The 13,056-nt window shown below is 33.7% G+C and overlaps 1 protein-coding gene across 7 annotated transcripts in view; it reads right to left on the reverse strand.

The window, feature by feature from the left end:
• The window catches only part of NSUN3 (NOP2/Sun RNA methyltransferase 3), a 47,322-nt gene that overhangs the window by 18,763 nt on the left and 15,503 nt on the right, over nucleotides 1-13,056 (reverse strand). For 4 of the 7 annotated variants that reach the window (XM_016165175.2, XM_016165171.2, XM_016165172.2 and 1 more), the window contains 2 exons: nucleotides 8,790-8,944; nucleotides 7,931-8,052 (listed from right to left, as the gene is read on the reverse strand). In XM_016165175.2, coding sequence (XP_016020661.2) covers nucleotides 7,931-8,052; nucleotides 8,790-8,944 — 277 coding nt within the window. The other 3 variants (XM_036218524.1, XM_016165173.2, XM_016165178.2) reach the window with 3 other exon arrangements.

The following is a 13,056-nucleotide window of genomic DNA, read 5'->3' on the forward strand; positions in this document are numbered from 1 at the left end:
TAGCCTGCTAGTTTCATGGTAAAAGACATGTTGGTAAAAGACATAAGACTCCTGAGTCAGAAATGATGGATACTTAATTATAATAACAGCAGCCAAGTCAAACAAGGTTTGAATCTGCCCTGTTTACTACTGGTACCTGGAACATAATAGGCACTCAATAAATACTTAAGAAAGACTAAATGGTTAGAGGAGAACCATCACCCTCCTCGTCTCATGTTTCTACAAAGGTGGAGATTCTTCCTCTCCTACCCACAAGGCAGGGGTAGGCATAATGCAGGAGTGAACAATTCAAGAGTCTCTCCACCTATTTACTTGAGCCTCTGTGAACAAGAAGAGAAAACCTAGCTAATGCAGTCAATGAGTGATGTCTACTGTTATTATTTGACTAGTGGATGAAGCCAAAATGGATGAAGTTACTATTCAGAAATATCACAACCTTTCTTGTTCTCTTGGACTTGCCTGAGCTCTGGTACAACAGGTCCTATCCCTTCATCCTCTTAATCATGTCTCCATGCAGAGGATATAAGAGGAGAGCTCTTATTTTCTAACAAGTGGCTGGATAAGATGATTGAGTTCTAAGACTTAGATGTGGGAGTGGAATAAGAGGCTTGCACTTGAGACTCTGGTCCAAATCATGTTTTTCAATTTAGTTTCATCAGAGGTGACTGGAGATGGTTGGAGTTTAGGGATGAGTTAACACAACAGACTGTATTATCAAATCACATTCTCATAAACCAGAGATCTTATACCCACTATCAAGCTCTTAATAATTTCAAGTAAGCAAGCAATCAATTGGCACAAAAGAAGCAGGGATATCTGATGTGGCTTCCTAAATAAGTCTTGCTTCTAACTCAGAATAGATGAGCTCTCTAAGCGAAGTTCACAGGTCACTTCACATGATGGGGACCATTTAGGTTGTCACATCTTCAACATACCTTAGGGAGTTGAATAGCTTATATGACATTCTCCAGAAAGTCATGCCTCATAAATCTATAGATTGCAGGCTGTGTTTATCACAGGCAATCCTAACCAAGGACAGTCTCCTCAAAGCATGCCACAGGTAAGAATCCTCCTCTTAGCAAAATTCATTAGTCTATTTACCAATAAGGTCAGTTATCAACATGTTTAACTGGGTCGCCTGTCTTCTTTCTTTCTGTGGGAGTGTCTTCTGGGAAATCAAAAGAGAAATGGATCACAGTTCAGCTGCTAGCTTCTTCTCTAAAAAGTCATTGAGTTCTTGCTCAGATCAATAAAAAGCTGATGTTTTAATCTCCATTAAGATATGTTTTTGTATCTCCTTTTTGCATTAATGAGATTCTATCATTAGAAAAAAAAGCCTTTGATAACTTGTAACTACCTGAATAAATGAACAATTTAATATGATGTAGCCATTTCATAAGTATGTTTTCAAAGATTATTTAATAATTAAAATGTTCATAATAAATTAAATGGAAAAAAGATATCAAAATCAGTATGTCACTGGTTTCCATTTTTGTAAATACTGTATGCAATCAAAGGAAATAAGTCAATATGACAGTTTAAGACAAATGGCTTTTTCTTCTTTATGTTTCTTTGTATAATCCAATGCTTTATGAGACTATATTACCTTAATAATTAGGAGAAATTATTAGAAAAAAATATCTTCAGTTTAAATATTTCTGTTGTTTATTTGGTAAGATACACCTTCGTACATCCACACCACATTCTTAACCTCAGCTAAATTAGGTGTCCCTCCTCTTGTTCCCCATGCAACCTTTACTTCTATTATTATATTTTTACCACATTTTATGATAATTTCTCTGAGGACCTGAGAACGAAGATAATTTCCCATATATTTTAGGATCTGCAGTGCCTAGTAAAGTTCCTGATACAAAGTACTTAATAAATATTGCATAAATTAATAAATGCTGATAAAATCTTATTATTAAGATTGTATTTCATACTGTCAATCTACATTTGAGATATAGTTTTATGATTGAAAATACAATAGCTACAAACTAGCTATAAATGTCTCCCAATCTTTTACAATTTCATTTAATGTGGAATATTTTGATCTATAAACTCTTACTATAAAGGAGCATGTGTTTTGCCCTAATAACAGATTTCTAATCTCAAAACCTTGGGGACTCCTGCCACCTAACTTAAAGGATAAAGAAGAAAAAAGGGGAGGAGGAAAAGAATTAGTAGTAGTAGCAAAAGTAGTAACAGCCGTATTAAGAGTGGTTTGCTTTTGTCTTCTGGAGTTCAAACATAAAACTAAGCATATGATGATAGTATGCAAAGTTAACTGAATTAGTTGAACTTTAAAAAGAATATATATATATATATATACATAGCTGAAAGAGTGGTGGTAATATTCCATGGAATATTTTCATGGAGTGGTGGAAATAGAACTGTATGTCCAAAGATTATTTTTCCAACATGAACACATAATGTTTTGGTTACTATGTTGATGGATGACGAAGGCCCATGCTCCACAGCCACTAAGGTATCCCTTATCTCAGCTCAAAAGCATGACAGAGAGATATTGGTGATTTTTCTTTAATGTTTATTGTTTAAATACGATTTTTACTGTCAGAGTACCACTTTTTAAGGGTTGTTATATGGATGATTTATACAAATTTTCAAAATGTTACAAAATAATCTAAGTTTCCTTTTTCAATGAGTTCACAAATTGGATTTCACTTGTCAAGTGGCGAAAAAAGAAAACCAGAAGGGGTCAGCATTTTAAATGTGATGGATTTCCACGGAGGAAATGGATGACATGATACATTACTGCAATAAGATACCTATATTTTTGTTATAAATCATACTTTTCAGTTCGTGCTTCCCCACATAACATCACATAAACTTCTCTTGCACAAACATCATGGCCGCTTTCTAAAAAAACTGCATACATATCATTTCTAGCATATCTTCCCACTGTTTTTTCTTAATATATTTAAGTAAAAATGAAGCAAGAGAATCTGATTATGTAGTGTGTACACATATAGTATGTAACATAAATGACTGGTCTCAGAAATTATTTTGAGAAATGATAATAAAGTTATACTTTCAAATGGCACTCTATTAATAGAATTGACTTATGCACACTTACTCCTTATATCCTCTCCCATGTTTTCATTCTGAAAATGGTTTGGGAGACAGATGTGTAAGTGAGTTGAATATACTTTTTTATGTTCATGTTTTATAAAATTTAATAGAGGATTCTAATTTTTCCACTTCTTTATGATAAATCAGAGTCCTCAATAAGTGTACAATGAACTATGCTTTGAGATCTTTTTCCTGTCATCACTATGCCTTTCAGTGAGCTTTTCATGCTAAAAAAAAAAAATCAGGTTAGATTACTACTTTCATAATATATATTTTATATTCTATACGTATATTAATTTTTTAAAAAATTTTTAAAAGATTATATACCTATTATTATTCCATATCTAATAACATTACTCCTTTAAAAAAACTTAACATCAAGAAACTTCTATTAAATGAAGCATTCATTTTCATTTAAGTATCACAATCATAAAAACATGTACAAGATTAATATTTGGTTGTAGAATACTGAGTTGTAGAATATAGTGTTTTTAAAATCTATAATTCTGAACACTATGCAAGCTGCCTATTTAATGTAAATATGAATGATTTCTTGTAAGGTCCGTGAATATAATGCCATGGAAGGCATAAAGTACTTTCGAGTACCATATCTGTCAGCAGACATATGAAGGTAAAGGTCCAGTCTTTGACAAAATAGCACAATAAAAAAGTATTGCTTATTTGCCTCTAACTAATTTTCCACTCCTTTTTTTCTTTCTGAGTGCCATCTTCGGTCCACTATATCATGGTAAACAGTGTTTGTTTGCCTGCTTTCTAATTGTTCTTTGCAAATGCAAATAAGGAGCTACTATCAATTCTTTATACTTTTGACTCACATTCATCAGTGTATTTACTCTCTTTCATATGTTTGCATTTAAAATATTTAATTTCTTACAGTGGAACAAAAGAATTGCCTTTTGTTAAAAGAAGATAATGCAATGATAGGGTGAGGAAGATCTAAACTTCTTTGTATGTGGTATAGTGACAGAGCTATCTGTGATGAGAAAATTATTATAGACTGTTTTTTTCATTTTTATTTTTTTTGGAGTCAGGAGATAACTGGGAGATTGCCACTGAAATTATCGGGGGTTTTTTTTTTTCCTTTATTTTTTAACCTCCAGATTTGTAGATGTTAGAGAATTAAGGAATCATTTTCTGTGCCTAGAGCTTAGCTGTTTTTTGCCCTTGATCACCAAAATTACACAACCAAGGGACTCAGAGTTTCAACTGCTTCGAGCGACTCTAAAACCTCTCATAGACCAGGCATTAGAGGCAGAGAATATAGATTATCTACTCAAGTTAAAGAATCAGAGATTTCTGGTCTGATAGTCTTTCCCAGTCCAAATGAAAACCTACACTCACTGTGAGTGAGATGTTAGTTTCATGCCCTGTCAATATGCTACTAATGTGATGTGGGGCTAAAGACATTCCTATTGTGGAGTAAGATGATGGGAGAGAGATGTGGCCGCTACAGAAGAACCTTAGTTGTTAGGGCATAATAATGTGCCTACTTGAGTTTTACATAAATGCATGATCTTCGTGGTGATTACTGAAATGCTATATTATGATATGGGAGATGCATTAAATGCGGAAAAGAGCCAAACTAAAACTATGCTTTGGTTATGTAAAAGCAATACTAATCAAAATAAATTATGCAAATTGCTTCACATTTATGCATAATTACCACTCAGCATAATAAAGATCATATTATTTTTGTCAGATTAACTTTGCTAGTAATTTAATTATAGATATAAATTCTAAATACTCAGCCCTTGTAATTTAGTGTTTTTAAACAATTATTTACTGACCGTCTTCTACATGCCAGGAAACAAATTATATAATGGGAATAAAAACTATTTGACAACCCCTGTTCCACAGGGCTTACAGTCATGTTGAGGAGAGACAAGTATTGGGCAAATGTCAATCAGAGGAACTGACAATCAATATATTTTTTAATAAAGGTAAAGATATGACAAGAGTATCAGTCTCTGTCCTAGGGAGTCAGGTAAGGCGTAAATAAGGAGATATCAGAGCTAATTTTTGAGGAACCAGTAGAGTTTGCCAAGAGAAAGGGGAGGGTGGTTAGAAGAATTCTTAAGCAAAAGGAACAGGAAATGCAGTAGCCTCAGAAATAAGACACTGAGTTTGATGAGCTGCTTAGTTGGAACACAATGCAAGAAGAGTCCTGAGACGATGAGGCTAGTGAAGTAAGAAGGAACCATAGACAAAGGGGATCTGAATATCATACTAATGAATTTGACATTTTCTAGTAATGGGGAGAACCACGGCAGGATTTCAAAAAGGAAAATGACAAGATCAGATTTACATTTCAGATCAGATTTGGTTTTACTAAGGAGAGTGAAGAAGTAGAGCTCACACCTGGAGACGTACAGGGCCGTTAGAAGCCAGTTGCAATAATTTAGATGACAGATGCTGGTGGCTTAGATTAGGCTATTAATGACAGAAATAACTGGATGAACTTAAGAAATATTTAACAGGTAAAACTGAAATGTCTTACTGATAGATTGGATATAAGATAGGGAAGTTGGAGATGAATTTCTGACTTAGGTCAATGCATGGTGGTATGTATGGTAATTACTAAGATATGGAAGAGAGGAAAAGAGGCATGCTGCTGGGTTTCTATTTGATTTTTTGTTTTATTAATTTTGGTTGGGTGGGAGTAAGAGAGCATTAGAAATTATGAGTTTATAGTAAATTGAGTTTCATGTGTCTGAGGGGCTTCCAAATGGAGATCTCTGATAGATAATTGAATACATAGGTCTGAGACAAAGGAGGAAGATCTGAGCTTAGATCTGTATTTGGGAGAAAGCATCTTATATCAGTTCAAGCCATCAAAGAAACGGAGAAAAGAGCTAACATCCGTAGCCCAAGGAAACCCAAAATTTATGGGATGAGCTGATTAAGAGCAAATTAAAAAAATAAGTAAAAAGAAATCCAAGAAATCAAATATATGTTCATAAAAATCAAGAGAAGAAGATATTTTAAAAAGAAGCAAGCAGTCAACAAAGTCAAACACAACAGAAAGTGCAGCTCTGGTATAGTTATTTTAGAAAACAATTCAATTTATATATTAAAATGTTTGATCTTCAGTTCCACTTGATATTTAAAGCAAGAAAATTTTTAGCATGTGTGTCCAATGAGACAAATTAAAGGATAATCTGTAAAAGTAAAAAAATAAACAAATAATAATAATGTAATTATTTAAAAATAGAGAACTAAATAGAATATGATAGACTGACCCTATTGAATATTTCACAGAAGTTGGAGAAAACAAAGTAAATCTATAAGTAAAAAGACTTTAAGAAATATTAAATACAAAAAAAGAAAATTTCAGAAAAATATATACATGACAGTTATTTTTTAATGTATCTCTCTATGCATATGTAGTTGTAAGAAAAATTATAGAAAACATTTGGGAGAGTATTCCCCAAACTTAAGTCCAACAGTTAACCCTGGTATTTGGTTGAGTGTTTAGCCAAAGGGCCTTTTGCTTCATTTGTATTATCTGAATATATTACAATGAATTGAGACAAAGTAGGAGGAAAGCAGTACATAAAACACAGAAAGCTTGGTAATGAACAGGAAGAAAAAGTAAAAGGATTTTTCATGCGAGAGAGAAGAAAAATATTCTTAGTAATCCTGGTTGCTTACTCACAGCTTAAAGAATAAAATTAGAAGTCACAATGCTAATAAGCCATCAAAAGATTTAATATCTGTCACAAGGCGTATAAGGTCTAACAATAGCAAGGCCCAGAGAAGCAGTAATAATCAACTAAGAAGCCAGATCAGGAAAGTTTAGGTGAGAAAGAATATGCAATACCCCAAAGTTGATAACCAAAGAGAAGAGAAAGGTGATACAGAATTCTCAAAATATCTTAGGAATATAGTATATGAAAGGCTAGATTGGAGGCATAAAAACAAATAGTCTAGATGAGAAATGTTTAGAATACTCTGGTAGGTACCATCAAGAATCACCATAATGAGCTGATATATAACCAAGTACAAGAACCAGACTATGTATTAGTATTGGCTGTAAAACTAATAGCATATTTAATTGTTATATATCAATTGGAAGTATGAAGTAAAGCAAGTTGTGAGCAGTGCATAGACCTGTCACTCATCCTCATTTCATATGTAAGAAGTAATGAGTGATAAGGCATCATTTAATTACATTTTAAATATTCCAGATAATCTGTATTCATCATTAAACAACAGGATTACTTGGGAGCAGGGTATGAGCACAAATCTTTTTTTGAAACCAGGACAAGATGTCCCAAAATGCCTTTGTTATGAAGAAAACCAAGTATCTCTCAGTGGTCATGTGCTTCTGGAAAATTCTTAGAGGGGGTATAAATGCTAACAATGAATTACCACTTCCTAGGAGGCTGACTCAACCAGAAAAATGAGTCCATTATTTAAAAAAAAAAACAAAAACAAAAACAAATGCATCTTGGTCCCAAGCTACTTTTACAGGGGAAACTGCTCAAATTCTGGTGAAAAAATAGGATGATGAACCCTACGCTTGAGATGGTCCTCATAAACAACTAATTTTAAACCAGGGTAAAATTACCCGTGCCCTTTAAAAGACAATGCAGGACAAGGCTGTATTTCATTGACTGGGCAGGGGCAGAGGGGACATTACAGCATGAGAGCTGAAAAGGAAGAAGTTGAAAATTTTCTGGGTGGTCTCTGGAGGAATAATTACTGACACCTACACAGAAAACCCTCTATTTGGGGGCTTCCCTGTGTCATGTTTTGTTATGCCTATTTAAATAAATTAGAAACCAAAATAAACATTTCTATTAATAGCCCTTACCTTATGAGTTCTATTTGTAAAACAGGCAAATTCCTCCTTTGGCTTATCCTACAGGCTGCCTTCTGAGAATCAGAAGAGAACAACCAACTTCTATCATTTGAACATGGAGCATCAACTAACACCTAGAGAAAAAAGGAGCATGTGATACAAAAATGTGCTAAAAATATATTCTCGGATACAAAATATAGAGGGAAGCTATGTAAAACATAATTAAAAAATAGCAAATAAATAAAGACATTTCTTTTAAAACCAAAAATACACCATGGTAAGTACTTCTTTATGGCATTTCTTCACTAATGCTTTTCAGAAAAATTTCCTGTGCACTTTCAGTGTTTTTTTGTTTTTGTTTTTTTTTTGGGGGGGGGGGGTAATGGGAGGACTAAAAGTCTAAAAATGTCTACTAATATTTCATATTTTTAACAATTACACAAAAACTTTTACAAAAGTTACTCATTTTAAAAAGACATTATTATTTTTATGAATTCTTAGTATTTATTATTTCAATTCAGTTTACTGAAATTCTCTCTTTTTCTTCAACTGCTATACTCTCTTATATTAAAGCAATACAGTACACATTTGTGTACTGACCCAAATAAGATCTGATTTTTTGCTAAGTATCTTTGAGGTACCTGGAAATAAAAAACTATCTATTCTATAATCGCCAATTCCAGTGTTATCGCTTCCTTTGAACCATGCTGACCATCAAATAAAAACCACTTCCATGTTCACTTTATCATAATTTCCCAGGGTACTCAGAAATTATATTAGGCTCTGTTTGGAAGAAGATGGAAAACAACAAAGAAATATAATAGTGGTATTATTGGGAGTCCATCAGTTTGTCACAATGTAATAAAAGTACCTTGTCAAACTTTTCAGGCTGGGCATCTCCCATTTCTCTGCCATCCAATTCAGACACTTTAATTACATTTACCAAAGGCTGCGGGATGAAAGATTCTAATGTCTGCCTCAGCCATCTCAATCTCAGGCTATCATATTCATTACAGTGAAGATAACCTAAGGATAGAGAATTAAAATGTTGTAAAATGAATGCAATGGAATTGTTAAATTTCCACTTTAGATCAAATAAATTTCAAAAATAAATCAATTTATCATAATTATGTATAATTATGCTTTCCTTAAATACTGAATAAATACACACGCACTATATAAAACATTAACAACCATGCTACGCAACCTCTCAGAAGCTCTCACCATTTATTCACTGTGAAAACCTTTAGAGAATTATGGATTCCTAAAAATATGCTACACAACCAATACCTCAGATGCAGTCCTTCTCTAAAGCTCTTAAGAATAAAATTTTATTACATATATAAAGATCCTTCCAGGACAGAATACCTTCGTTTTAAATAAAGGAAAGAACGTGGTATGTTGGGGGAAAGCCAGTGAAGTGCTTGTTGGCTCTATGGTTAGAAAGAGATGGGCTCAAATTATAAACCACGAGACTTCAATGGATAGTGTAGAATATGGATATTCTAAACAAAAGGATGAGTCACATCTGGGGCAGGACACAGTGGGATTGTACAAGAATTCATCATGCTACTCAGAACACAATTTAGAACTCATTGTTTATTTCTAGAATTTTTCATTTAATATTGACCATGAAACCACGGAAAGTGAAACTGCGGATAAAGGAAGACCACTTTATAGAAGGCATTTAGCAAATAGTTGTCTCCTTAATAAAACAGCTGTTTTAATTTTTTAAAAATATACTTATATATTTATAAATATTTTATTTATATGACATAAACTATACTTAACATATAATTATATAAGACATAAACACAAGCATATTTTTTCAAAGTACACAATTTAGGAAAAACATCAAAAATTACCTGAAACCCATTTAATATTTTGATAACCATACCATATCTCTTTATGCATATACCAACTTATAAAATTTACATGAAATTATATATTTGTAGTGTCATTTTTTTCACCTCATTCATCCACCTCCTCAACCAAGTCCTCCATCAAAATGAACCTATATTATCAACCTAATATATATGTGTTTGATTATATGTATACATATATATACATGCTTATGTAATTATGTACATAGTCAGGATTATATTTACACATTTCTCTGACCCCTTACTTTATATATATGCCAACACTTCAAAGAAAATACCACCAAGTCTATTGGTAGAGATATAATTTTTAAAGGTTTCTAAGTAGTGCATGGAATAGATGTGTCATCCTTTATTCAACCAGTCTCAATTGCTGGGCATTCACACTGTTCTAATAACAACATTCAATAAACATCTTTATAAAAGCTGTCTTTTCATAATGTCCTTTTACTATTAGGGGACAGTACCAGAGGAATTAGCTATAGGTAGGGGCATTTTTAGTTTTATTAAATACTCTCCACTAAACTCCCACAAGAAATGTTGTACAGGATGTGATGCTATAGGATAATCCTTGATCTCTTAACACAGTTAAGCACCTTTTCATTTTTTTTACCAATTGGTTTTGCTTTTCTATCAAGTGCCTATTCTTATCTGTTGGCCTTTTTTTCCTCATGCAGTATTTATATTTTTCTTATTAATGAGTAAGACCTATCTTGTAGAACTTTTATCTGCCAACTGATTTGTAAATGTTCCTTAAATTGTCTTCTGAATTTATTTGTGGTATCTTTTTTTAATATGTTTCACAATTTGTTTTTATAGTCAGTCATATCACTTTCATAATTTCTAGGTTTTTGGTCTTAAGGTGGTCTTTTCAACCATTTCATCTGATTCAACTAAACATTCAAGAAGGTCACATTTGTCATCATCCTACATAGGACAGGAACGACAGCTTGCCAAAGAGCAGGGTGAGACATTCATCTTTCATGGAAGGCCGTCTAACAGTCCACGCAGGTGGTGGTAATTCAGGCTCAAGAAGATGAGACTCATTTTGGGCAGGTCAAAGAGCTGCCCTGCCTTAAATGTCTCTCATGTCCCGCAAGTGCTGACACCTCTTCTAACAACTTCACAGAGCTTCCATGGTCCCCGCGACAGACACGCTCAATTACAAGAATCACTGCACTCAGGAAGGCCCAAATCACGGCATTCTCATCAGGTCTCTAGGGTTTATTTATTCTTTTTCCCAGTGATATCCATTGTAGTAATCAGGGGCATTTTTATTATAAGCAGTGTTTCCTGGAAACATACTGATAATCTCTATCAGGTACCAGGGAAAGAAAGAGAGATAACTAAAAGTGAAATTCTAATGTATAGGGGAGAAATATTTTTGTAAACTCTTTGCTCAGATACATATATTTATGTACAAATATGTGTGTATACATCTAGCTATATCTATACAGGTATTGTTTTTTTCTGATTTGTCACTCTACTGTTAAAAACTTTTAATGACTTCCCATCATACATTAAAGTCCAAACACTTAGTCTTTAAATCAAGGTCTGTAATATTGAGACCTCAAGACAACCTTTGAATTTTAAGCTTCCACTATTTCACCAACATCCTCTGCACTCCACCAAACCTGACTGGCTAGTCCATTTTCAAACATATGTTGTACTCTCCTACAGAACTTTGCATATTTTATCTCATATGAGAACTGTTCATATGGATTGCTTACCTTTTCTACTAGTAGGGCTTCAAATTTCTATATGGAAAGAATTCAGGACATGACATCAATTTTGTTAGAAAGAGGGAAAAGAAAAGAAAATCACTTTAAAGCTGCATTTGCACAGGTAGTACATTTTTATCATTTAGTTTACATATTTATTTTGGGTGGTTTTGGAGGATTCACTAATGCAGCCTATGGACAGGTATCTAAAAGTTCTAGTCCTAGCCAGAAATCACTAGAAAACAGTCTAAGACAAAAGTTTGTGTTATGGCAGGGATGCAGTCCTAGTGAAGCAAAAATAAGAAAGTAAATCATTTAAGGAGGGAGCACAAATGTAAGTGGGTTTACAATCAAGCTGGCTAAGCTTTGCTCAGTCTCTCAGGATATGTCCATAGTTTGAAATTACTGGCCTTGGAAAAAATGATGAGGTTTAGTGAAGCAGGGAGAAAAAAACAATCTGCTGTCTTCTTCCTATGTTCCACCTCTCAGTGCTTAAAGTCCATTCCAAGAGTTGATAACTCCCACACATTTTGAGTTTGTAATACCTTGCCCCTGCAGGTAAATGCTAAGGAAGCCAGAGACTCGCAAGGCCCGGTACAGCAAGAACTCATGTGTGGTAATCTCTGCTTGTCAGCTGGCACCCATTCGGAGTTTCCTCAAATGTGACAGTGGTAGCAGCACTGGCAGCCGACACCTGCAGGAATGGCATGAGCCTTTGCTAGAGTTTCTCCTCTGTAAACAATTCAAATAAGCTCACACCCTGAGGTGAGGAGTGGGAGAAAAAGTGAAGCCAAACACATCTGTGGTATTTCATAAACCAAGGCCAAGAGAGCCCCCTAGAGATAAGTCATACCTCGTCTCTACCACTGCTTACCAGATACTAAGAGCCTCAAGGAAAATAACCATGTCTTAATTATCCTGCAATCCATTTCTCCTTTTTCGGTTTAAATAGTTTACATTCTATTTCTATTCTTTTAGTAGTAACCCTAAAGGTTATAACATGGACATGCAAAAGAAAATCTAAATTGAGTCAATCTTCACCATTTTCCCTAAAAAAAAAAAAACAAGAATTTTATAATCTGCCCAGATTAAATATTATTATATTTCAGTTTTATTTGGGCTTATATTTTTTAACTGCACAAAACATTATTGCCATTGTCCTCTACAGTCAATTATTAGATTTTTCTCTATATATCCCACCTTCTTTGATCTTCATTTCTTTTTTATCTTCTATCTTCCAACAAGGGCAGCTTTCCTTTTTCCCAAAGCACATCCTTCAGAATTGCTGGTGACAACCTCTTACACTCTCTCAAAAATATGTCCATTTCACTTTTGTTCTGAGATATTTAGGTGAATATATTTCAAGATTCACAGCCATCTTTTCTTAGCACATTGAAAACATTATTCCTCTGAATGCTGATTTCCACTGTTACTCTCAAAGTTCAACCCTCAGTCCGTTGTTTCTTTGATGATAGACTGTCTTCTCTGGCTCCTTTTAAGTTCTCTTTATTTTCAGTGTTCTGCAACTTCAGTATAA

This window comes from Rousettus aegyptiacus, unplaced genomic scaffold (assembly GCF_014176215.1).
Source record: "Rousettus aegyptiacus isolate mRouAeg1 unplaced genomic scaffold, mRouAeg1.p scaffold_m13_p_4, whole genome shotgun sequence".
Classification (NCBI taxonomy): domain Eukaryota; kingdom Metazoa; phylum Chordata; class Mammalia; order Chiroptera; family Pteropodidae; genus Rousettus; species Rousettus aegyptiacus.